This window comes from Choristoneura fumiferana, chromosome 28 (genome assembly GCF_025370935.1).
Source record: "Choristoneura fumiferana chromosome 28, NRCan_CFum_1, whole genome shotgun sequence".
In the NCBI taxonomy this organism is placed as follows: Eukaryota; Metazoa; Arthropoda; class Insecta; order Lepidoptera; family Tortricidae; genus Choristoneura; species Choristoneura fumiferana.
The window spans coordinates 7,196,830-7,223,024 of NC_133499.1; the positions used below are offsets into that span (position 1 = coordinate 7,196,830).

Here is a 26,195-nt window from a genome sequence, read left to right on the forward strand (position 1 = left end):
CCAACTTAATTAAAAAAAATCGGTTTGGCCGTTTTTAAGATATTGAACTATAAAGTGCCAAAGTCGGGGGTTTTCCAACTTTGTGGTTAGGTTATTTGTTAAAATGATTATCACGCATGCAAGCATGTTGCAGCTAACTCGAGATCAGAAATGTCGGAAGAGTTCCCGAAGCCTGCGCACATCACGGTCGAGCTGCGCAAGATGTTCCAGCACTTGCAGATCAAGTGAGTCGATCGATCAAGGAGGGTTTTCACGGAGCCGAAATATCGCTAGATGGCGTTAGTGGGCATTTTTACTTTAAATGACGCAACATAACGTTTTTTTCTTTTTATTTCCAGAACAATACAGGCCCAACTAAAAAAAGGTATATTAGGTACAATAAAATTAAATAAGCTAAAACTATAATAAATCTAAAAATGGACCCTGCGGCATGGTACCAAAGATGCTGGCAGCATTTCCCCGCTGGATCGCAAGACTGATGCGTTGAGCGAGGAAACTGCCAGCTCTTCGGTCTCCTGTGGTATCTCTGAGTCTCTTTAGTAGATCTTTGAAGAGACTCAGAGCGCCAGGGCCCCACGGACCAAGGGTCTCGACGCCGAAAGGTACAAAATCATATTCGGCACCGAGACCACTGTATTGTCCTGCTTTGGCAGTTTCTGCCATTTCTGCTGCTGCTGCTGCCCTTATTGATGTTCGGTGGAGATGAGACGGAGCCAGTGTGTCATCACAAGTTGCATCCCACACTAGCACACGTCCCATACTCCACGGAATCAGAGACATTCCGCCGTCAGAGTGCCGTCATTTCAGAATTAAGGTAATTCTTTCTGGATTCTCCTTACTCAGAATCACAGATTGATTTAAACCTGTGATTTAAACGAAGAATAAAGTATCCCTAATTTTTTGTCAGTTTTGTGACTTTTTTTCGTATAGTTTATATGGGTCGTTACGAAATGGACACATGAAATTTTTATGGAAAATTGGGGACGTTTTTCCCTTCGTCAAAATCAATAGTGCTCGTGATTTTGAGTACGGAGAACCCAGGATTACCCAATTGTGAAAAAAAAAACAGGTTGCATCATTTAAAGTAAAAAACACACACACACAGAGGCGAAACATCGCTAGATGGCGTTAGTATCGTGGTCCGTTTGACGTTTGCTTGCGATTGGCGCATTTAGTTATTTAACTAATAACACAGGGCGGCCACGCCATACAAAATACGCATTCTTGAATCTACATAGGCACGACAACGTCTGTACACGCGTCAATGTGTGCGTAAGACACACAGGGCTGACTATCGCAAAACCCTAGTACTATAGGGTATGTAGGTAAGGCTTAGATGTGTAAATAAATGTAATCGTTAATTATATATTTTTATTTAAACCTACTTAAAATGTGTCTGTCTATGTATTTAAGCATTATTATTTTAAATTACAATAAATATATGACTACAAACTTGAACGAATTATTCGGTACCTAATTAGTTATTTCATGTATTAATCGCGATACTTTTAGAAAGCATTATTATTTACATTAGGAAATCGAAAAAACTCCTTTTCTTATCTTTAACTGTTGACAAACACCCATACAATGCACAGTATATCACCATTTCGTTCGCAAAATTATTGCTCCCGAACTTAGTGCCGTGCGACGGTGCGACCGACATACATCGCGTTGCGCGCCCGACTGCTTTCCTGCGGTTTCCTGCAATCTGCGCTTGAGGGTGGGGTAACTCGAACCGGTGCGGGGCGGAGCGTGGCCATTCTGTACGTCATTACTATTATATATTCTGTGCTAATAACGAGCAAACGTCAAACTGACTTCACGACACTAACGCCATCTAGCGATATTTCGCCTCTGTGAAAACCCTCATTGTTACAACACAACACACAACTCCGATACGACTTGGGGATCAAAACGAGCTTACTGATTTCTCAAAGGGGCAGGCAACGCATCCGTAACAGCTTATGTTACGGGTGTCCAGGACGGTGGTGATTGCTTTCCATCAGGTGACCCGCCTGCTCTTTTGCACCCTATCATATAAAAAATCTAGTTTATTTAATCAGGCGTTACTTTGCGGATATCCATATCAATTAACTGTAAACAAGTAGCTTTCGCCCGCGGCTTCGTCCGCGTGGTATTCGGTTATCGCGCGCTGTTCCCTCGGGAACTGTGCATTTTTCTGGGATAAAAAGTAGCCTATGTCACTCTCTGGCCCATAAACTATCTCTATGCCAAAAAACACGTCGATCCGTCGCTCCGTTTCGGCCTGAAAGACGGACAAACGTACAAACACACACGCATTTATAATATTAGTATGGATTTGTTCTGATTCAACAAACTAGAGGCCCCGCTAATTTAGGTAAGCCACTACAAAATGAATCAAAGTTTTATGTTGATTACCTATGAGGGATTAATTTAAAAACTATTATAATTTTTAATAACATCAATTGATTTTGTACCATATTGTAAATGTAGCAAGGTCTAATATTTGTGTACATTTATGTGGTCATTATAATTTGCACTATCGCTGGAAAAGGGTTAAATGGCATCGAAATCCAGCCGGTTAAGCTTGAAGGAGTAACGAACATTATAAGATACACAAGCCTGCGCACACACACACTGACAAACTATTGTATTTATAATAAGTAGGATGTCTACTAAAAATATCATGTTGGTCAGGTCTGTGAGAGAGACAACGCTAGCTGCTAACCAGTGGTTAGAAGAAGCGAGGCAGATGGACTGGAGCACAAGGTGGGCATACTATTTTGTATATCTACAAGATGTGTTAGTAGCTGGTACCGTCAGCCAAATAGTGGTCTTTTTTTTTATGGTAAGTATTCAGAGCTCAAGAACAATTACGACTTTGTAGGCTTTGTACCTATAGCAGTCGAGACTGCTGGGCCTTGGTGTGTCGAAGCGAAGCGTTTCATTCCTTAATCATCATCATCATCATTCGCCTTTGTACTTAATACTTAACACTTTACTTTTATTTATGTAACCTCTTTGTTTTTCCTTTTTGTACAAGAGTATAAACAAACAAACAAACAAACATTCCTAGCAACACATCCTCGCACATTTCTGGTTGAAACACAGCCTAACGCACTGAAATTCAGCGCATTTACTTATTCCTTTCGGGTAGTTGTACAAGCGTTTTAGCTGCTAAAACTTTTGATTCCCTAGGACAAGCGGTGCCGTCACTATAGCGACCGTAATAAGTAAGCGGTGAATGACGTCACTAGAACGTTGTCTATGTAAACAAAATAGCGCGGTTTCTTATAGAGCGGTGCCAATTACCGCTCTCTGGAGGAGGAGGGAGAGCGGTATCAATACTTAACGGCCGCTATATGACGGTGCTGATCCTAGGAAACCAAATCTTTACAGTATCTTGTCTTGTATTAAATATATTGACCCGGATAACTCACGTCTTAAATCGAGTTTAGCTCGACATGTTTCGGGCTAATCCGTAGCCCTTCGTCTTCGGAGCAACGCGACTCAGCGGCTGCTGCAACACGCCGCCGCTCTGCTCGCGCGACTACCCGACGAAACTGACACCGGCACACAACTACCCGCGTTTTCATCATCATTACAAATGTCAAATGTAGGGTAGCACACTACACTAACAACGTCGCTCTGGGATTAGCCCGAAACATGTCGAGCTAAACTCGATTTAAGACGTGAGTTATCCGGGTCAATATATTTAATATGAGTGAGTCTCACGGTAGTTTCATATCTCTTGACCTCTTGAGGGGAGGTTTGACCTTAAAGGAGGCCTAGTAAGTTATTTTTTGAGTAAAACAATAAGACGTTTTAACAATTTTTTAATTAAAATTGAACACAAAAAATAACAGGCCTAGTATGACAAAATTAAAAGTAAAAGTATTACAAGAATCTCAGGTAGTAAGTTCAAGCGATTTTATTGAGAGGTCGGTTCTGATTATTCCCTGGAGTCGGAGAGAAGAACCCGGAGCGAAGGGGCTGGCCACAGCAGGGGGGCCTGGTCCAGCTGAGTGGTCGTCGGTGCCGAGGTCAAAAGGGGCCTTAGGGCGGCAAGACGAGCAGCCTGGACAGTGTTCCACGCCGGAACGATCAGGGTCTTGGACGAGCCAGGAAGGATGTGCAGTGCTCCGGAAGTTAAGGCCGTCAGGGCTTAGTGTCAGGTTAGGGCGTAAAGGAGCCGCCTGAGCCGTGAGAGTCGTAGACGTACGGAGCTGTGGAAGTTGTAGCCGTGCGGAGCTGTGAAAGCTGTAGCCGTACGGAGCTGCCCTGTAAATTAGGTGGTGTCAGTTGTGGTCCAGTGCTAGATTGTTTGCCAGTCACTCCTCTGCAGCGATGCACCAACTCTTAGGGTGTGCTGAATTGCAGTGAGTGGCAGGGACAATCATACGGAGTTACAGGCAGGCAAAGGAAAGTGATTCTAGTTTTATATAATTATTTTAAAAGCAAAAGGAGAAAATAAATAACCCAAGTGACCGTTAAAATTTGAAATACAACGGTTCACTAAATAACTGTTAGAAGATTAATTTTGAAATTAAAAGTTACTAAGCTGAGTTTGAATTTATTTTAACACCGGCAAGCATCCGTTGTATAAAAGTAATAAGCATTAACATAGGTTCTGAGTATTATAACAACGGATGAGAGAAATTAACAAGTGTTAAAATATTAAGTATAAGTGTTTGAAATAAAAGATTCCCTGGCCAGGGGAAGCCTTCAGTTCAATTACACAAAGTTAAATTATAAAAAAAAAAATTATAATAAAATACACAGAAAAACACAAGAGTTAAATATCGGAGAACTTACCAAGTCTTGGGCGTATGGAGCTTTCGAGGGAGCTGTTTAGTGTAGTGTGAGCTGTTGAATGTGTATTTTACAGCTGTGCTTCAGCTTTTAAGGGCAAGAATATTACAGTTAGAATTCCCCCGGTCACAGCTGATCGTCAACACCCCCTTGGCCGGCAAAAAACGGTCAAGGGTGAGTTGGTTATAGCTATATTTAGTCATACAAACTCGTGTAGTAAATGAGTGTAATAAAATGCCTACTTTTATAAAATAAATAAATATTAAATACATATTATTACGTAAATAAATGAGTCAAGGGAAAACTACTACGGTGGCGACCTCTAGAGTTCGTCCGTCATTCTGCTCAGAGATCCCTAATTGAGGAAAGCGCCATCTAGCTTACACTGAGCTAACTAAAATGTCAGCGATCGCCTGTATGCATCGTGACACTTGTCTTGTCGTAAATTGTACCGCATGCAGACACTATCGCTTTATAAAATCCTTTCATTGTACCTGACTCATTTCTTCAGTATAAGTGACAGGAAAATAGCCCCTAGTGCCCCTTAATACAGACTCTAATTCCAGGTATGTCTATAATGGTGGGGACGATGGCATCCTACCTGAAGATTTGGACTATACAGACGAAACTAAAACCAAGCAAGCTGACAACAAGGACTCAGGTAGTCAAACCCTGCTAATATGTGTGCTGGTGTTTGGTGTGTACAGTCACCAGCACCAATATCTGACACAACAAGCGTGCATAAATATCTGACACGATATTAGCACTATTTCTAGGGCCGGAAGGACGTGTCAGACATTTTTGCACGCTCCGCTGTGGCAGATATTAATGCTGGTGACTGTACACTTTTTTTTACATGACATAATACTTTTGTAACACTTTTGTGGTTTGACCTATGGCCTCTCAAGCAGAGGATCGCGGGTTCAAACCCCGGCTCGCACCTCTGTGTTTTTCGAAATTCATGTGCGGAATTTAATTTTAAATTTACCGCGAGCTCTACGGTGAAGGAAAACATCATGAGGAAACCTGCACAAACCTGCGAAGCAATTCAACGGTGTGTGTGAAGTTCCCAATCCGCACTGGGCCCGCGTGGGAACTACTGCAACTGTATTGAAACGAGACTTAGCACCTAACATTTTATTTGTTTCTTCCATCGTCTTTGCAACGTGACTCAACACGATCGATGTAACTCGATTAAACCGTCAACAAAAAAAAGGAAAGACAAGAACGAGAACTAGACGGACTCGGATCAGCCATCATTAAAAACAAAAAATAACCTAACCATAAAAATTTCGTTTTTAATACAAGCTTTTTTTGCTGACTGTACTTTTTGTGACAGTACTTGCATTGTCACCCAAACTACATTTGCATACCAAATTTCAAGTCGATGCTATTAACCGTTGAAGAGTTCCGTTCTGCGGAAACGATCCTGGCTGGGCTACCAGCATGTCACTACTAGATTATTGTATTGTCACGCGATTTACATAAGTATTCCAAAATTCAAGTCAATCTGACTGGGAAGTTGGTCAAATTTAACTTGCAAGATTTGATTAGGTACATACAGACAGACAGACACCAGGACAGGTGAAACTGAATAAAAGCTTGTGATAGGCAAGAGTGGAGCAAGAGAGGAGAGGCCTTTGCCCAGCAGTGGGACACAAAAATAGGCTAACAAAAAAAAATACGAGGTGCAATATGACTTTTAACGCGATCGATATGTAGGTATATGACACCTATCCAGGACAGCACTGAACTAAACAAGGACAGCATTACTCTAAAGGGGGCTGAGGCGAGGCGTGTGGATAGCGGGGGGAGGGAGAGCCTCCCCCTCTTCACCTCAGACCCCGACTGCATTCAACTCGCGCGCTATCTGTATGCGTGGGTCAAATCTTGAAAGTTGAATTTGACCCACTTTCCAATGGTCAAATTGACTTAAAAATTGCCATACGTATGTATCCATCCCAGCCTATATATAGGCTCACTGTTGGGCACAGGCCTCCTCTCAGAACAAGAGGGCATGTTCCATAGTTACCACGCGGAATTGCGGATTGGGAACTTCACACGCACCATTGAATTGCTTCGCAGGTTTGTGCAGGTTTCCTCACGATGTTTCCTTCACCGCAAAGCCCGTGGTTAATTTCAAATGTAATTCCGCACATGAATTTCGAAAACTCAGCGGTGCGAGCCGTGATTTGAACCCACGGCCCTCTGCTTGAGAGGCGATAGGTCAAACCACTAGGTCACCACGGCTACTTACTTACCTACTTATGTTATTGTCTTACTTACTTATGTATATCTTGTGACAATACAAGAATCTGGTAGTGACATCCTGGTAGTCCGGCCAGGATCTTCTCTGCAGGATGGAACTCCTCAATGGTTTATGGCAGCGAATTTAAATTTGGTACCGAAATGTAGTTTAATTGACAATTCATACTCATCAAAAAAGCCGTGGTGGCCTTGTGGTTTGACCTATCGTGGGTTCAAACCCCGGCTCGCACTCATCAAGTACGTTTACCACGAGCTTTGCGGTGAAGTCAGCAAAGCGAAAGCTTGTGTTTTTCTCTTAATGGGACGTTATAGTCTAAAGGTTATTCACGTTGTGTTTTTCTGTCCATGATGTTTCAGGTCACTTTTCGGACGAAGAACCCGATTTTATTCGAAGAAAACCCCAGCGTCGTGGCGACAAGCTTAAATCGAAAATAAAGAACGCTAACTTAGAGGAGGAAATGAGGAAGAAGAGATCTATAAATATATCTGAAAACTTCATTGACAACGTTATTAATAATAGTGAATTTGATAATATGGATAATATTAGACGGAAGTACACTACAGATCAGTTTAAAATGGAAAACAAGGCTGCTTACAAGGCTAATGTTACGAATAAAGGTAAATTGTTTTATGTAATTAAACCCGCGGCTTCGTACGCGTTCATTAGATCGAGAAGTTGAATCGAAATTCCAGGATTTCACTAAATTCCTGTGGTAGTTCACAAACATTTTATAGTGGTTCACGTTGCATTAAAAACAATCATGCCAAATTTAATGACTAATCCATACTAATATTATAATGCGAAAGTGTATATGTTTGTCCGTGTTTTAAGCCGTAACGGAGCGACAGATCGACGTGATTTTTGGCATAGAGATAGTTTATGGGCCCGAGAGTGACATAGGCTGCTTTTTATCCCGGAAAATGCAGTTCCCTAGGGAACAGCGCGCGATAACCGAATACCACGCGGGCGGAGCCGCGGGCAAAAGCTAGTATAACCCGCTGGGTTTCTATTTATATTAGAGAAATAACCGCTGGGTTATTTCGAGAATTTATTCCTATCCTGTGGGAATATCGGAACAAAAAGTACCCTATGTGTTATTCCAGACGTCAAGCTATCTACATACTAAATATGATCAAAATCTTTAGTTTTTACACACACACACACACGCGCACGCGCACGCGCACACACACGGGCACGCGCACGCGCACACACACACGCACACACAAAACATGCTCAGATGCCCAGAAGATCATTGAAAATATAAATAAATAGAAATAGAAATAAAAACGTTTATTCGCATTTCGCAAATTACATAAGTAAGTACACAAAATAAAACAAGTATAAAGTAAATATTAATGACAGTATTTGCGAAATCGCGAAACGGTCTCAGCTCAGCATAGTGCTGGCATTGACAGCTAAGCTTATTTTCTTTGAAGATCCCGTGACCATCAGAATAGTGGAACCATTTGCGACGAACACGCCCAAGTCTGTGCTGTACAGGAAACCGAAGCAGAGGAAGCATTACTTGACTGACTTCCACTCCTCGGAGGAGGACGAGTCCATCACTCTGAGGAAACGGTGGAGGAGGAAGAACGGGAGAAAGAAGCGACCGGCAGGTATTTCTGGAGGCCCAGTGCGGATTGGAAACTTCACACATAACATTGAATTATATATCTACTCACGATGTTTTCCTTCACCTTAAAGCTTGTGGTAAATTTCAAATGTAATTTCGCACATTTTCGAAAAACTCAGAGGTGCGAACCTCTGCTTGAGAAGCGATAGGTCAAACCACTAGGCCACCCCGGCTTGAGGGGGGGATGCCTTGTAGTAATGTGGCCTGGGCGCTAACCCATGCTACGCCGCCACTGCAGTCCACCTAGAAAATCTATTAAGTATCCAGCCTTGCGATGCGTTTTCGGAACTCGACCCAGTGCCGCTGTCATAATTATTCATACATCTTGAACGCACATGTGCGTCGGTGGCACCTGTGGAAGTCAGGTGGCGTGAATGCGTTAAAAAAACTTTATTTTCAGTTCTGTACACGGATATGAACACAGACGAAACCGACGATGGAGTCACTAAGTCCATGTACGAGATGTACTATAAGACGAAGAGCCCTCGGCCTCCGCGGACCTTCGAAGAGGCGGGGGAGGTGACCAGGGTTAAGAGGCGGAAGAAGTCGCGAGGGTACAGGCCTCAGGTGGAGGAGAGGACGGAGAGCGTGAGAAGGAACAAGTATGGATTAACTGAAATAATTACTTTGCTCACCTGCGACCTTTTGCGAGGAATCTGTTCATCATGGACCAATAGAAACGTTTCATTTACGCCTCGCACAGCACCGCTCTGGTGGAAACAGCTGAGCGGAGCGGGGCGAGGTAAATGAAGCATTTCTATTGATTTATGATAAAAAAATTACCGACTACAAAAAAACATGAATTATTTTAATTTATTCGCCTGGTTGGCAAACGAGCAAGTGGGTCTCCTGATGGTAGGAGATCACCACCGCCCATAAACTGCAATACCAGATGCGTTGCCAACCTAGAGGCCTAAGATGGGATACCTCAAGTGCCAGTAATTTCACCGGCTGTCTTACTCTCCACGCCGAAACACAACAGTGCAAGCACTGCTGCTTCACGGCAGGGTTAGCGAGCAAGATGGTGGTAGCAATCCGGGCGGACCTTGCACAAGGTCCTACCACCTGCGAAACCTGATTTCAAATAAAAAACCACATTCCGCAACCGCGTTTAAGAGCTACGGTGCCACAGACAGATACCAGACACACATAGCGTTCAAACTTATAACACCCCTCTTTTTGCGTCGGGGGTTAAAAAAGGACTAAATGAGCCAATCGCAAGCAAGACTAACGTCAATCGACAAATAAATCGATTTTAATTTGAATTTCGCAATGACTGAGCTCAATTCTTTTTTTTTAATCCAGAGCGAAACAACGTAAAGACAAAACGGAGAAGGTTGACATGCCTTTCTTCATAACCAGCGGCATGGACGACTTCAGCCTGGACAGGCGGAGGATGGAGACTCTTGAAGAAGACGAGGAAGAAAAAGGTAATAACCACTTCTCTGTCTTTTCGCCGAAATACTATTCCCAAATGTTTCATTTGCCAAACTTTTTCATTCCTTAACGTTTCTCTGCAATCATATTTTTTTCGGAACTAGTCTGTATGTTGGAAGAGGGCGGGATAGCTGGGAGAATTAGATAAATATCTTGTTGCGCCCAAACCTTATTTGGTTTGATTTTCTCACCCGCAGCGACCGCTGCCCCGTGTGTAAATTTTCATTACACTCTCCCACTAATATTAGAAGTTTGTATAGTTTGTGTCCCGGGGAAGGACATAGGAGTAACAGCTAGTTATTAATAATTTAGTTACCACGAATCAAAGTTTTTTAACGAAAATACAAACTGAAACATGGATGCACAGAAAAAACCCAGAAAAAGAGACCAGCGCTGGGAATCGAACCTAGGTCCTCAGCTTTCCGTGCTGCGTGCCATACCCCTACACCACCACTTAACAGGAGTCTAGACACAAATTTCTCCCATGTACCACACATTTCAGCCTGCTTTTTTTCCTTTCTTAGCCACTTAGCGACGTCTATGTTTTAGCTCTCATCGAGAGACATCAACACTCCTTCGGAACTAACCACTCACCCCGGACAAGAGATGTCGCTATTAATGCCCTGATCACACGTACCGAGTAGAGTGGCGAGAGAGTGTCCTCGGCAGAGTGCTCGGTTCGTGTGTACTATGTGACGAGTACTCGGCCTAGTACTCGGCCGAGCAAAATGGCGAGCGAGCCACTCGGACCCTGGTTTGTTTACTAGGCCGAGTGCCCACCCCCGCAACAGCCTCTCAGCATACCCCGCGCCGACTCGCTCGCCACTCGGCAGGTATGGAACTCGTTCACTCGCCACTCGCCAGTCAGTAGCATCGTCGAAGCGAGCGGCCGCGCAACCGCGTATTGGCCACTGTCACCAGGAAAATCAAATTGCGTGTAAACACCTACTCGCCCACCCTATTCTCTCGGCCGAGTACCAATTTTCTGTCTCGCCATGCTAGTCGGTACGTGTGATCAGGGCATAAGCAATCAAATTAAGATTGGATTTTGGAGTCTTTTTGTATTTTTTATTTCAACTTCAAACGGGATGTCCGTAAAAGTGACAAATTTGGAGTTGAAATAAAAAATACAAAAAGACTCCAAAAATCCAATCTCAAAGTATTTTAGTTAATGATTTTTATTTAAATGGTCCCCTGTTTGTAGATCCGGCCATAAAAGTGGAATCGACTACATCCCGGCGTCTGGAAATGGACTACGATAACTATTACGACGACAGGGAGGGAAGGAGAAAGAGGTTTGTTTAACACCTTGTTCCTACAGATGTGCAAGTTGCGGAAATTTTCCACAAAGTTGCAATAGCTCTCGGAAATTTCTTAAATTTTTTCACAATTTAATCGGGGTATGGTATGCTAGAAGGGTCTACGCACGTAGCCAGACGCGGTTTGCACGGACGGAGGATTGAACAACAGTACGAGCAGCGCTAACTGCGCGCGTCGCGTGCGCAGGATTGTACCGGCACCGCCCGCGATGCACCGCGACGTCTAGCGAAGACCTTAAACTTAAACTTACATCAATTTTAAGACTGGGGGGGCCCTCATTCGCTTTACCCCGTGCCCCGAATGAACTTAGTCCAGTGACCTGTCGTTTCGCCGCGTTTAATTACGCAAATTTTCGTTTCGCAGACAACTATTAGCAGATTTTTACTATTGTATAACTTCGTTACGCCTATTATTCGTTTCGCCGGGTAGTCGGTAGGAAGAATAGCGATATGCAGATTTACGTTTAGAACTGAACAACTGTTCGTCGAAATCGTAAGCAGTTATCATGGCATCAAAATGTAGTTAGGTGCGACGACGAGCACTAGCGAGGAGAAATGTTAGGTAGAATTGGCAGAACCCGACTGCCACAGCCACAATTTGGTTTGCTTTGACTTCTATGTAAAATAAAAACAAAGTTGTTCAAGCAAACGTTCAAAATGTGTAGTGATTAATCGGTTAAACGAATCTGTTATAATAGTTGTTTGGCTGAATCACTATAGCTATAGTCGTAAGCCAACTTGAGTTACGAATCGTTAGTCTGCGAAACAGTACATCTGCGTACATATTCACTGGCGTAATGTTGAAATCTGCGTTAAAATTGTTGGCGAATCATTAGGCAACCGCTTAGTCCGTCACTGGTGTCGCACATCGTCTAATCGCATATCGCATAAACGACATTTCGACCAGAGACCATACCTCCCTACCGTCCCTCTCACTCTTGTATTAAATAATAGTACCTGGACGACCGAGCTTAGCTCGGGCTAAAACTCGATAATAAGCGTTTTGCCAGAGATAGTTAAGACCAAGCCAGATCGATTTGTAATCCCCAATAACCCCCACATAAAAAAATTCATCGAAATCCTGAGACCCGTTTCCGAGATTCTGATTATATATGTATGTCGACGAGAGCGGAGAGGAGAGATGAGATGATGATTAATGGATGTAATGAGAGAACTTCCATCTCGCCGTCAGGATGCGTTCATGATGTATAGGTACTTGAATGAGAGCTTCAATAATAACTTCTTTTGGAGCACAGTTGTTTTATTTCATCAGCCGATAATAATTAAATTACAAAACCAATCAGTGTATGTACAGAGCTCATCGACAGACGAAATGACAGAATCATTAGCCAGGTGTTGTCGTCCCTACAGTCCGAAGTAGAATGACGCTCCGACCAACGAGCCCGTCCACGTGCACCGCAACCGGTCGTTACGTCACACGACGTTCGCCGCCATTCCGATGTTGTAATAGTCAATTGACAATCCTATAACGCTTTATTTGTCAAACAATATATATAAAGTATTACATTAAGCCCACTAAAAATTAAACTAAACAAAATAAAATCAACCTAAACCTATAATATAACCTACAAACTAAGACCTAAACTACAACCTAAAAACCACCATTCCGCGTCGTACCCGGCTCAAAGGTGCCCATAATGCCAGCCGCATTTCCCCGCTGTATGGCCAGCGCCACCTGCTGAACCAGGTACGACCCGGAGCGGGGGTCGCAACCCCTGTCCCGTAGCCTACGGCCCAGCTCCCACACCAAAGATATATATATATATATATATACAAGAATTGCTCGTTTAAAGGTATTCGATAGATAGATTAGTGTCAGCGGGACGGCAAGATTCGAAGTTCGAATTTTGCACTTCATATTAAAGGGCCAGATGCGTGTCACATTTAATAGATCCTTCTGTATTCCAGGGCGACTTCGAAAGACGATGAAGTCCGGATAAACCCTCCAGGTGAGGAGTCGGAGGCTGAGCCAGAGTTCATAGTGACGCTGCGGCCCACTCAGATACGAACCTTCGTCGTGAGGTTTGAAAGCGTCAAGAAGAACTACGTTATTTAATCTGAATCATCAACATTATTAATCGATTTACGTGCATCGGGTCGATTCCAAGGTAGTCTGTTGGTACAGTCGGTGCCCTAACATAAGTGTAAACTTTTCTATGCAACCAGGGTCTATATCGACTGGTTAAAAATTGTTAGTCATAATCTAATATGACGTTTTAACTTTCGTGATTTTAACTCATATACAAAATAGCACAAACGGGATTTATCACGCTAACACACACAGGTAATGTTTTTCATAATTGTTATAAAACAAACCTAAACTAACCAATAGAGTTCTACTAGATGGCCATTTAAAAAAATATAAAAAATGTATGGTTTCAGCGAAACAAAAATTATGACTAACATTACATTATGACTTATGAAATTATGGCAGTCGAAAGGATCCCATGCAACCAGTATGAAAAAGTGGATACACAAGTTAGGGAACCAATCGTACTTTGCGCAGCAGCAGAGCGTCACCAACACTAGCGCTGCCTACCCTTGCTGTCTACTTAATGCGCGCCATAAGCCGTAGGACATTCACTGTTGGACATAGGCCTCCCCCCCATATACCCCCAGTTGCTTCGGTTGGAAGCGGCCTGCATCCACCGTGACGCGTTGGTGGACGTCCTACGCGCTTGCCGATCCGCGGTCATTAGTCGAGAACTCTTTGGCCCTAACGGCCATTCTGTTCTCCGTTAATCTGGATGACAGAAAAGTATCCTATCCTATGCTACTCAAGTGTCCTAGTTTGAGCGAGTTGCGCAAGAAGATGCTATATAAGCAGAATGTCCAAGAAACAAGATGGTCTTACAAGGCTACCTGTCCACCACTGGAGCGGTGTGAGGTAGCAGAGCGGTGAGCGAGATTAAAATCCGCCAATACAATTGCATAAAATCTCCGTTCCTCTTCAATAGTTATTTTGTTTTGTTGAGAGCTGACCAGATATTGTCACTATTTGTACTCTAATTGCTTATAGTGATTGCTTGTAAAACAGGCATCTAAAGTACCTAATCTTTTCATATTGGATACCTAAATTGGATTTACTAGAGTAATTAGTTTTAATACTATCCAAATTTATTATATAGTGTTTTATTTGTGAAACATAGATGATGGCTGCATAAATACAGAGATGTTACATTTTTCGTGTTGCACTATGTTTTGCCAGTTGGCGTACAAAAACATTGGCTATTAAGCCAGATCTTAACCTATTATATTTATATTTTGAACATTAAATTAGATAGGTATAAGGGAGCTGCGCTCCACATTGTATCGAATAGTATAAGTTATGTAGGTTGTGTTTGCCTGTTATTGGCTTAAACACTCTGTTTATGTTACTAACACATCGACTTTCTGCTACTTTAATGGTGTTATATCTGTTGTTGTTGTTGGTTCTACTTATAATAATATAACAACTAATCTAACCATATGTTCATTGTGAATAAAAAATATTCCATTTCATTTCAAACCAATAAATTAAAATTAAAATTAATAGGGGGAATATTACTGAAATTTTTCACTAGCCTATGGACAGACAGTACACAGCTGCGCGCTTTATTACTCCCTCACTCCACCCCAGTGGACAGGCAGCCTAAAGTATTCTATTTTAAAGCGAATTGTCTACAAAATAAGATGGCCTATAAAGCAGGATGTCTAAAAGAGTGATAGAATAAAAATTTAAGTTACTTATAAAAATTGTTCCTGTATCTACTAAGTTACCTGTAACTAGAAGTAATGTTGCTTTATTTATCAACAAGTTCCTTATTCAGTTTGCTTCCCATCGACAAGACGTAGAGTTGTTGCATGGAAATCTTTCTGGCAACTACGGTTTACTGATTTTCCAATGCCGCCAGTGGAAACTTTCTAAAATTGCGGAATTTTTCATAAAGGAAAATTTCGGAAACTTGTCACTATTTTGTACGGGGATTGAAAATTTCCGTTTCTTAAATATAAATTTCCTAACTTGTAAAAATTTTCGAGAACTTTTCCAATTTTTTGGAAATTATCCGCAACTTGCACATCGTATGGACGATCGATGGACACGATACTAACGACATATTAAAGACAATAATTTATAGCCTGATTAATCAATGCAAAGTAGTTGGCATGGTCTGGTGTAGGTACAATACCATAAGGGCACATGGGGCCAGCAACATTTTTGTGCAACATTTGTAGTTTATAAATTTAAGCTAGAATTAACCAAAGCTGACAATCAATTTTGTTCATGATTTATTTTGAATGAATGAAATGGAAAGTTAAAGGTTTATTTTTAGTTATAATTTAACTTTTGTGTCAGCAAAATAAGTTCCTCTTTTTTTTAAACGCCGCTGCGCAGATTTTAAATTATATTGGCAGCATCGTAAAACATACCTTCCCGAAAATACTCAGGAAATGAAAAGTGTGTAATTTTACTTTGAAAAGCTATTTTAAAGGGCAAGTTTTGGGCGCGTAGATTATCAGAAGTGCCCTTTAAGAGAGATTATTTTTCGGGAAAGCGTGTTCTATGATACTATACTTGGTTTGGATACTTATTTAACTAAATATAAAATATCTAAACATTTACATTTCTGTATTGAAATGCACTAGTCTAGTTTGTATAACAATGATAGATAAATAAAAAATTTAAAATCCGTGAATGTACCAAGTCTGGCAGCTGAAGTTTGTTTACATTTAGTTAAAAACCTATCCAAACCAAGTATAGTCTTATTTTATGAATAAAGGTGCCTAAAGTAGGGTCAGTTTAATAGATTACATTTAACATCTGTTTATTACACCAAATGTGTATTTTAAATAAAAGAAAATTAGTCAATAGGAAATATCTGAGGTAATTATAGAGACATTTTTTTATTTGTTCAAATATATCTATATTGTTTGACAAACCTAGTTGACAAACAATTTTTTATATAAAAAAAATGTAAGAGCGTTTTTATTGTTAATTAGACAGAGACATCCCACAAGACCACAGAGACAAAGCCGTGGTGGCCTAGTGGTTTGACCTATCGCCTCTCAAACAGAGGGTCGTGGGTTCAAACCCCGGCTCGCACCTCTGAGTTTTTCGAAATTCATGTGCTTAATTACATTTGAAATTTACCACGAGCTTTGCGGTGAAGGAAAACATCGTAAGGAAACCTGCACAAACTTGCGAAGCAATTCAATGGTGCGTGTGAAGTTCCCAATCCGCACTGGGCCCGCGTGGGAACTATGGCCCAAGCCCTCTTGCTCTGAGAGGAGGCCTGTGCCCAGCAGTGGGACGTATATAGGCTGGGATGATGAGACAGAGACATCCGACATGCCCTAATAATGTCACAATAACTAGAAAATCTATTAAATTAAATTTTTCTGGAAAGAAATGGAATGCAAACTTCATTCGCTCGTAATCGACCCTACTGCCGGAAGTGGCTAAATATTTACAAATAAACAAATATACCCCAGGTGAAGTTAATTAAAAGCTTGTAAATATAAATAATATCATGTGCCCTCTGTTGTAAGGGTATGTTTTTAAATCTTGATAATTTCGAATAAGTTTTATTAAATTGACTCTACTTTAATCAGTTTTTTGTCAGTAATAAGAAATATAAAACTTTTATATGAAATAAATCATTTTTTTTATAAAACAGCCTTTTATTTATAACCACATGCATAATATACCAACAGTCACCTATACAAGCAAAGAGCTACATTTCATAAAAAATAAATATACCAGAACAATTATTGCATTAACAGCGTCCAACTAGATTCGACATTCTATGCAGCAGCTGCGGTACCATCTTACATTAAATGGCATTCTATACTAATACAACATTGCACAAAGTTTCACGGTAGCAAAAATTCAATTCTTGTCAAACGCGCACCCGTGCGGGCGAGCGGACACGGCGGCCATATTGCAATTCCATTGTCAAATGCGTTTAGCCTATAACAACATAAAAAGGTACCACAGCTGTTCACAATGGAATAATTTGAAACGATAACACAACTTATAATAAAACCGAGCAATTTGAAAGAGTTTCAACTACGAACCCCATGTTTATTGTACAAATAAGTTATTACACTAAAATAACATTTTCAAGATAATATTAAGGCTGGGAATATACGTCAGAGTTTCAACTACGAACCCCATGTTTATTGTACAAATAATTTATTACACTAAAATAACATTTTCAACAAAATATTAAGGCTGGGAATATACGTCAGATTTTTCGATAAGTTGGTACGACAGCCTTTACACTGGCAAAAAATGTTTTTCAAACATGTTATTATGAGTCTAACATTTTTTTTTTTTTTTTCATCTAGTACTACATATTTCTTTTCTATTTCTATCGTGTTATCGCTGTCTCATAGTGCGAGACCATAATTGAGTCGCTTAACTTCAAACTCCGATAAATCTACTGTAACCATTTGGGTGATTTGAATGGCAGTATTGTTTTATTATGGCTAAAGCATTAAAGAAATCGACCCTGTTCGGCAATTCTTTACAAAAAATAAAATGTTGATTGGATTTACCTTCATTTGATATAATCGATTGCAATTTATCTATATTTGAAAAAACTCAGTGTGGATTTGTATAATATTGATTCAACAGACCTGGATTTATCTAGATGATAAAATACTGACAGCCATGTTGAACGAACTTCTTTCGCTTATTGGCTTGGATGGACTTAACTACATTTGAAAAAAGCTGTCATGTGGATTTATCTAATTTCGATAAAATATTATGATTTTAACTTTATTTTTCTGAAAAACCGCACGGAACTATACTAAACCGACAAAACTATTTTTGCCCTTTTAATTTATACTAAGAATGCTTTTGCCCGCGACTTCGTCCGCGTGGAATAATAACTTTGGGAAGTATTTAATTTATTTAGGATACCTATTCTGCCAATAAAAGCATAGCACATAGAAACTTCCACAGTTTACTGAATAAAATAAACTGAACTGAACTGAACTGAACATCCATACATCCATGTTCTTTGGTAAACATAAATATTTTGCGGGTAGCCACATTTTAGCAATACGACGTGTATTCTACCCTACCAACACAAAAGGACTAATTATTATTCCTCATAGTGAACTCTTGACACCTTACGTCCTTTATTGTAAGTTAGGAGGGTAGGATTATAATTAAAACGGCATTTTTACTAAGCATAGCTACACATATTTCCGATAAACATACTTATAGTAAATTTGTTTGGAATTACTTAAGAACTTTCATCCCCATATTTATAGGTCGAAATTTTAAAAGCGCCGGAATAAATGATCTTTGGTTCCGTAGCTCAAAAGGAAAATGGAACCCTTATAGGATCACTTAGCTGTCCGTACGTCCGTCTGTCTGTCAAGATCCTCTATCTCGTAAACACGCGGAGTATCGGTATCGAATTGAGATTAAAACCCTAAACTCAGGTCAATAGTCCCGAAATCTGTGAAAAAATCAAACTTCTAAGTCAAGGCAATCAAAAGCTACAGTCATTAAAAAGGTGTGTCCATACAATTGCCTTAACAGAAAAAGTTATAGGGCACTTCCGGCTGTCCTAAAAACTTGGATTTTTTTGCATAAAGGTAGCTCTTATATAGCACAATAAATAAGAAAAATCTGGAAATCATAATTTTTCATGTCTGACTGTCTATGTTAATAAGCCCTCTATTATAACCCCACATTGCGTACATTTTGCTATGAGCTTAAAGGCACTGCTAACACTGCATCATTTCCTCTGCTAACATCCCCTCGCCGGTAAAAATTTCAAAAACGCTTGACAAATATCTATTTATTTCTTATAATGTCAAATGCCAAGTTTCACAAAGAACCATCGATTTATCTTCAATAATGACGATCTTCCATATAAAGTTTCATCCGTTATTTCAACCTCTCACAGGAAGAATTTTAAAAAACGCGCGAACAAATATCTATTTATCTCTTATCACGTGCCCAAATGGCTAGTTTAATAAATATTCATCGTTTTATCTTCGATAATGACGACCTTCCATATAAACTTTCAACCCTATTTCATCCCCTCACAGGTCGAATTTTCAAAAAGCTCAAACAAATATCGATTTATTTCTTATTAAGGGCCTAAATGCCAAGTTTCATGGTTTTATCTTCGACAGCGACGAACTTCCACCATATTAACTTTCATCCCCTATTTCAACCCCTTAAACCTTTTTTTCGCAATAAAAGATAGCCTATGTTCTTTCCCAAGGTCTATTCTATCTCTGCACCAAATTTCATCCAAATCGGTTCAGCCGTTTAGCCGTGAAAGCGTAACAGACAGACAGACAGACAGAGTTACATTCGCATTTACAATATTAATATATGAATTAAGGGCCTAAATGCCAAGTTTCATGGTTTTATCTTCGACAGCGACGAACTTCCACCATATTAACTTTCATCCCCTATTTCAACCCTTAAAACCTTTTTTTCGCAATAAAAGATAGCCTATGTTCTTTCCCAAGGTCTATTCTATCACTGTACCAAATTTCATCCAAATCGGTTCAGCGGTTTAGCCGTGAAAGCGTAACAGACAGACAGACAGACAGACAGACAGACAGACAGACAGACAGTTACTTTCGCATTTATAATATTAGTATGGATGTTAAAAAACGAAAGATTGGATTTACCCGAGTTTGAAGTTAAGCGACTCAATTGTCTTCTTAAGGTTATCAATTATCATATGTGCTGTCAATTTAGTACGGATCTGGTGAATAATGTTTTCCCATCGTATTTGTTCGTATAAGTTCGTATTTATCCTTCTTCCTCAATTATGGTCTGTCCCAGAATTCGAGATACTAAAATGACAGTCTGAAATGTCAAACGTAAAAATAATGTGGCCAGCATAAAAGGAACAGTGCTGCTCCGTGATTTCGGTTTCTTAAATAACCGATAAAATGTTTATTTTACGATAGCAAAAATAACATTAATGCATTCAATATTCTACTTTCCATTTTACTTTATCATACGATAAAGTGATGAAATCTAAGCACAGGTAAAATTACAGTGTTCATCACTTAGTGCCAACGTAAAAAATAATACAGAGGGGCTACTACAAAAGTAGAAAAACGAAGTTCGTATGGCACCGTCCCTTTCACTCGCGTATTGAATGAGATAAGCGTCAGCGGGACGGCAACATACGAAGTTCGAGTTTTGCATTTCGTAGTTAGGGCCAGCAGGGCTACTACGAAATTCGAAAATCGAAGTTCGTGTCGTTCCGTCCTTCTGACACTACTATTTAATTTAATACGTAAGTGAGAGGGACGTTACGGTACGAACTTTGATTTTAGAATTCCGGAGTAGGCCCTCAGATATCACACAACGTCATTGTTCATGTTTTTCGTATTCAAGTGGTATTCAACCGATTTTCGTTACTTTACTCGTATTGTCATCGGATGTGATCAGTGCGTTTTCTCGTGTTTTTATTTAGATATTCATATCATAGAATAATAAATCAAATATTCATTATTTTCATATTATTTAGTTAATGTAAAACTTACTTAGAATGAAATTGAAACTTAAACATCAACATCTATAAAAAGTCGAAATATCTCGAAAACGGTCGCATTTTTATTAGACCTATTTTACCTTTTCTAGAATGTCCTAAGTGCCCTACATTTTAGTACATCACGGATCCGTTCATATCTTAATATTTTACGACATACATACATAGATACCTACAAAATCTTTCGGTAATAACCGGTTGCGGCACATCACTATTTATGAGACGCAAAAAACAGGTAACACATGAAACGTCATTTTAGTATCTCGAATTCTGGGACAGACCATAGCATCAGTAAACTTCAGTAAGTAAACTAGTTGAGAGATCAAGATAAATGCGAACTTTTCCGACAAAATATGCTGGCAAAACATTATTCACTGCATCTGTATTGTAAAGTAAAGCATACATTGAAATTAGTTTGCATCTACTACCAAATCTGCAATGTCTACGCCACATTACATGACATATCGAGTTTTTTTCATTTGTTGTGTAGTCTAAACGACAATAGACTTTCTTAAAAAAAAATACTAAAAAGCAATTGTATAAAATGTAAACTGCACAATAAAAACCTTATTTTTGGTATCATAGGTGTGTTTAATATTGCATTTTTACCTTAAGACATTTCGACTTACGTGTGCCATTATGGGGTAAGCCTATAGTGTCATTTTTTTATTTCAAATTGACCCTTATTTGCGCTTTAATATTATGAGTCCGACAATTAGTTTCGTTTGTACGAATGGAATATTAACATTTTTAAAATCAACTCAATCTGCGAATAGTCACTACTTTGATAAATTCTCGTACCTCAAATTGCGTTAGCCAAATTGACCCTTAAAATTATGTTATTAAGTTCACTTTAAAAAAAACATCGATTTTTAAGTACTTACGACCTTTTCTTAACGTAATGTCGATATACAATTGCCTGAATCAAGGGCTTTTGAGCAAGATTTCTCGCAATAAATACACAATTACACATCTGAGAAAAGCACAAGAAATAGTATTAAACTTTTAACCTTTTTTGTATTTATGACATGTTATCAAAAGGTTAATATTTCTGTTGATGTATGTTAACCTCGGAACACATACGTTAAATTGGAACAGAATATGAAGCTTTATTAATTGAGAAAAGTTGCAATTTGCATACAAATATATCCTGAATTAAGACAGCATGCAACATGTTTGGAGTTTTTCGACAATCCTCGAGCATTATGTTACTAATCCAACAATTTATCGAAAATTGTTTCATCGATTATCGTTTCCCATAACAATATTCGCAGAATTTTGTTAACACTTAGGCATCATTTAGGTACCTATCGAACTTCGACTCATCGGTCATACAATTGCATGAATTACCTTTTACACTAGAATCAACGCATCGAATTTCACTTCATATTTTTTTTTGTATATCGACATAGTCGTTCATTGAATCGCCTTTGCTATTAATTTTGGTTCATTGTAAGTTTCAGCTCCTAAAATTCTTATAACACAGAAAATCGTTTTACCAGTGTTACTATCTTGATAATACGTTTCTACGACAATACATTTCATCGAAACACTCTAATTTAATATTAGGTGGTATAATATCATGCCTACCAAATGCAAACAAACATTTGATTTATGCGAGCGAGCAAAGCGAGACGGTTCGGAGCAGAAGGAGATGACGAGAAAATCGACGTAACAAATTTCGATATTTGTAGCATGCCTATATTTCGGTTTTTTAGCAATAGAAATGACTACACAATCTTGAACTGTCTTTTTTCTAACGCATTTTTTTTTAATTATGGCGCCATAAAACATGCATGACTATGTCACATTGTAATTAAATTGTTACTTGATTAATTAGCCACACACGTTTTTTACTGCGTCTTTTATGTAACAGTCGCATAAACTACTCTTTTTAATAAAAATACAAGATATAGTGGTAATTACTAGTGTAGTAGTTGTCCTATTTCATTTAAAACAACAAGTCAATTGCGAATCAAAACCACAGATGGAGGGTACCGTACCACCGTAGATTGTCATTATTATTAAGGTTGAGCAATAACTAGCCTTGTATATTTAATTTAATTTTATTATTTGTCGTTGGAGCGGCTAAAAATTGTAAAGCTATAATCATACCATTAACCTGTCAAAAGGTTAAAATTGTCATCGCATTAGGTTAAAAGGTTTTTTTTGTATACTTTATGGTTTGAATGGCTAAATGCTGAAATGGTTTTGTAACCATGTATGGTTTATGTCGTTAATAATTGTCTTATTTAATTTATTTACATATAGCGTTGTAAAAGTTTCGTTGTTTAATTAAATATTTAATAATAAACATTGTTTACTATTTCGTTGTTTAATTGAAATCAAAGAAGAAAGAAAGAACAAATTTATTCACTGGTGGGGCATATTAGGCAAAGCTCTGAGCAGGGGGCGACATTAGCGCAAACCTCCACCTTTTTGTTTTTCCTTTTGTTCAATAAAAAAGAGTATAAAGTGCATGATTGGTCTGATGCACTGGAGTTTAATTACTCCGGCTTGGGTGCCGTCACCGCCAGGACTCTTTCCGCACTTGAGCTGATTGACAAGTAGCTCTATAGACGGCAGGTCGTCTAACTCTGTCCATTTGTCCAGTTTGAGCATGCTTTGCACTGCTTCCTGATGCAGGAATACAGGCTGAGAGAAGAGATCTACATAATGCTCGACCCAGCGGTCCCGTTGTTTTTGACTGTCTGTAATAACAGAGCCATCCGCGTCTTTAAGAGGGGCTGTCGTTTTAATGACCAAAGCCAAGGGCCAAGAACCCGCTTGATACCTTCATAAACACCGCTAATATTTCCCTTATCTGCACAAAATTGAATGGTGCGACCGAGATTAGACCAGTACTGGTATTGGCAAAGTACCGCACACTTCGCTGGAGGACTGCTTTGCTATTGCGAAGCGCTATTCCGGTATCGGGATTGGGTTGGGATGCATAAGTAAGGTCGCGCTTTGAGTCAAGCAAGGGTTGAAGATGCTCAATAATTGAATTACAGAGGGAGGGTAATTTCAGTGATTCATATTTTATTTATTAAACTTCTATAAAACTATTTCCTACGTTTTATTTAACGCATAACAAGCATTTAACACATTTTTCCTCTAGTACCGAAAGTATCGAATTTCCCGGTATTTCCCGGTACTGGAGTAGATCCAGTAATTCGGTTTCAGTACCGGTACTGCAATCCCTAGACACAATGAACGACAACTCGCCGCTTGCATCCACCAGTTGCCCGCTTCAGTCCACCTACAAGTGTTTTCGTTGTAGCATGGTAGGTGAGGTTAGGTAGGTGAGATGCGGATAAGACGGGGACACGAGGTAAGACGCCCCCCCCCCCACACATACACGAGAAACTAGACATCACACTAACGCAACGTAATGGCCGACAGGACGCCCCTCCCGAGCGGCCATCAGTCCGATGTCGGCAGCGAGTGGGAGCGCGTGCGTTTATTCCCAGCAGGTCGGAACTGAATAAATATTTATAAAACCGTAAGTAATAGTTGCCTGATTAATGTAGATTGTGTAACGCATTTGTGATTGTATTAATTATCGTGTGATGTAAGTCAAAATGCCTGAAGTTTGGTGTGTTTTTTTTTACTAATATTTTTCCTAAACTATGGAGGTGACGGCGAGACGGGGCAAACTTTTCCTTTTTGCAGGCGCTTCCAAATCACCTCCAGCCCACGGGCCGCCGTCGGACGAGCCTCTCGAGGCTTGAAATTTCGATAACAAAGGCAGAAAAAAAAATTACCAGAAGGCTGGAGAACGCTCGAGTGAGTTATATGCCTAGATCATAAACTTAATACGAGGGTCAAACTGAAGCGAACACAGTTCTAGCTAGATCATTTACGTCTCCTCATAGCTCTTTCAATAAAATTGGACTAGATTTAAATTTTGCTAAGTGTGAACTTTTCATTAAAAATCCCCATTCTTTACCTGAACTACTGACCTTATCTCTAAATTTAACTGTTTGGCACCGAACATCAAAATTATTGATAAGAGCTCCCTTCGTCTCCTTGGTGCTCCGATCTATCCAGAATCTATACCGTCACTCATTGATGAACATTTTAACACCCGTAAAGAACATTCGGAGCGGCTTACCAAAATTAATGCATATGTAGCCATATTCATTTTAAGATTTTGTCTCTTCGTACCAAAATACGGTATAATAAGTTTATACGGTCTTTTATACATTACTACTTTCGATCAAAATTGTTTATTTGTGTTTTGAAATGAATAGTAGGTAGATTGTACAACAAGATCATAAAACGATCCATTTTACCCGAGCCGAGCCTCTCGAGGCTGGCATCGAGAGGCTTGTCGGCGTTGTAACACCATCAGGTTCACTGGGTTCCATTTTCACGTATAAAATAAAGATGTAAATCAATTAATTAATTATCACTTTTTATTTGGGCAGAGTAACAGTGTACATCGAAATTCAAATAAGTAATGACCTTTTTCCAACGGTACTCAGACTTAAATACTAGGTAACAAACAACCCTACTACCTGATCACGGCACTCTGTTTGATCAAAACAAATGACGTCACTGACAATAGATTAATGTCTCAATACATTAATTTCACAGTTAATCATATGTAAAAACACTAGAAAAAACATTACAATATAATTTTATTTTTTATAATTCATATCAAATTCTTATTTTGCAGATTTATATATAAACTAGAATCGGAAGTCGACATTCTCTCTAATATTCATACAAAAACTTATTTACAGCTTACATCATCATTAAATATTGTTATTTATTTAGGTTAAAATAATACATATAAAAGGTACGCCGCCCATAGGCTCGTCAAAGCAATGCGGAAGGGGAGGAAAAAATTAAATAGAAGGCTGGAAGATGCCAGGGTGAGTTGTAAATTAGAACAAAACTACTTTTGTATGAAAATGCGACCGAGCGTACTAGCAACCAGAGGCGTCTTTACCTATAGTGCAGGGTGTGCGTTGCACACGGGCGCAGCGGTATTAGGGGCGCCGGCCGCGGCACTGTGTCACACTTAGTTCCTATTCCATTTTGACCGTGCGCTTCCTAGATGGCGCTAAAATAATAATTGCACACGGGCGCTACATGGGCTAAAGACGCCTCTGCTAGCAACTCTTAAGTAAACTTGTATGATGATTACATACTCAATCTACATTCTGTTCAGGAAAATGCAATGTCCA

General features: G+C 39.6%; 1 protein-coding gene across 1 annotated transcript in view; it reads left to right on the forward strand.

Annotated features, from left to right (window-relative positions):
• Positions 1-17,121, forward strand: part of LOC141443767 (lysosomal alpha-mannosidase-like) — a 72,661-nt gene extending 55,540 nt beyond the window's left edge. Inside the window, exons 34-42 of the mRNA XM_074109115.1 lie at positions 134-224; positions 2,680-2,751; positions 5,361-5,455; positions 7,420-7,680; positions 8,500-8,679; positions 9,097-9,298; positions 10,002-10,126; positions 11,338-11,428; positions 13,382-17,121. Coding sequence (XP_073965216.1) covers positions 134-224; positions 2,680-2,751; positions 5,361-5,455; positions 7,420-7,680; positions 8,500-8,679; positions 9,097-9,298; positions 10,002-10,126; positions 11,338-11,428; positions 13,382-13,529 — 1,265 coding nt within the window. The 3' untranslated portion in view covers positions 13,530-17,121. The remainder of the gene's footprint in view (positions 1-133; positions 225-2,679; positions 2,752-5,360; positions 5,456-7,419; positions 7,681-8,499; positions 8,680-9,096; positions 9,299-10,001; positions 10,127-11,337; positions 11,429-13,381) is intronic.
• Positions 17,122-26,195: the final 9,074 nt, after the last annotated feature.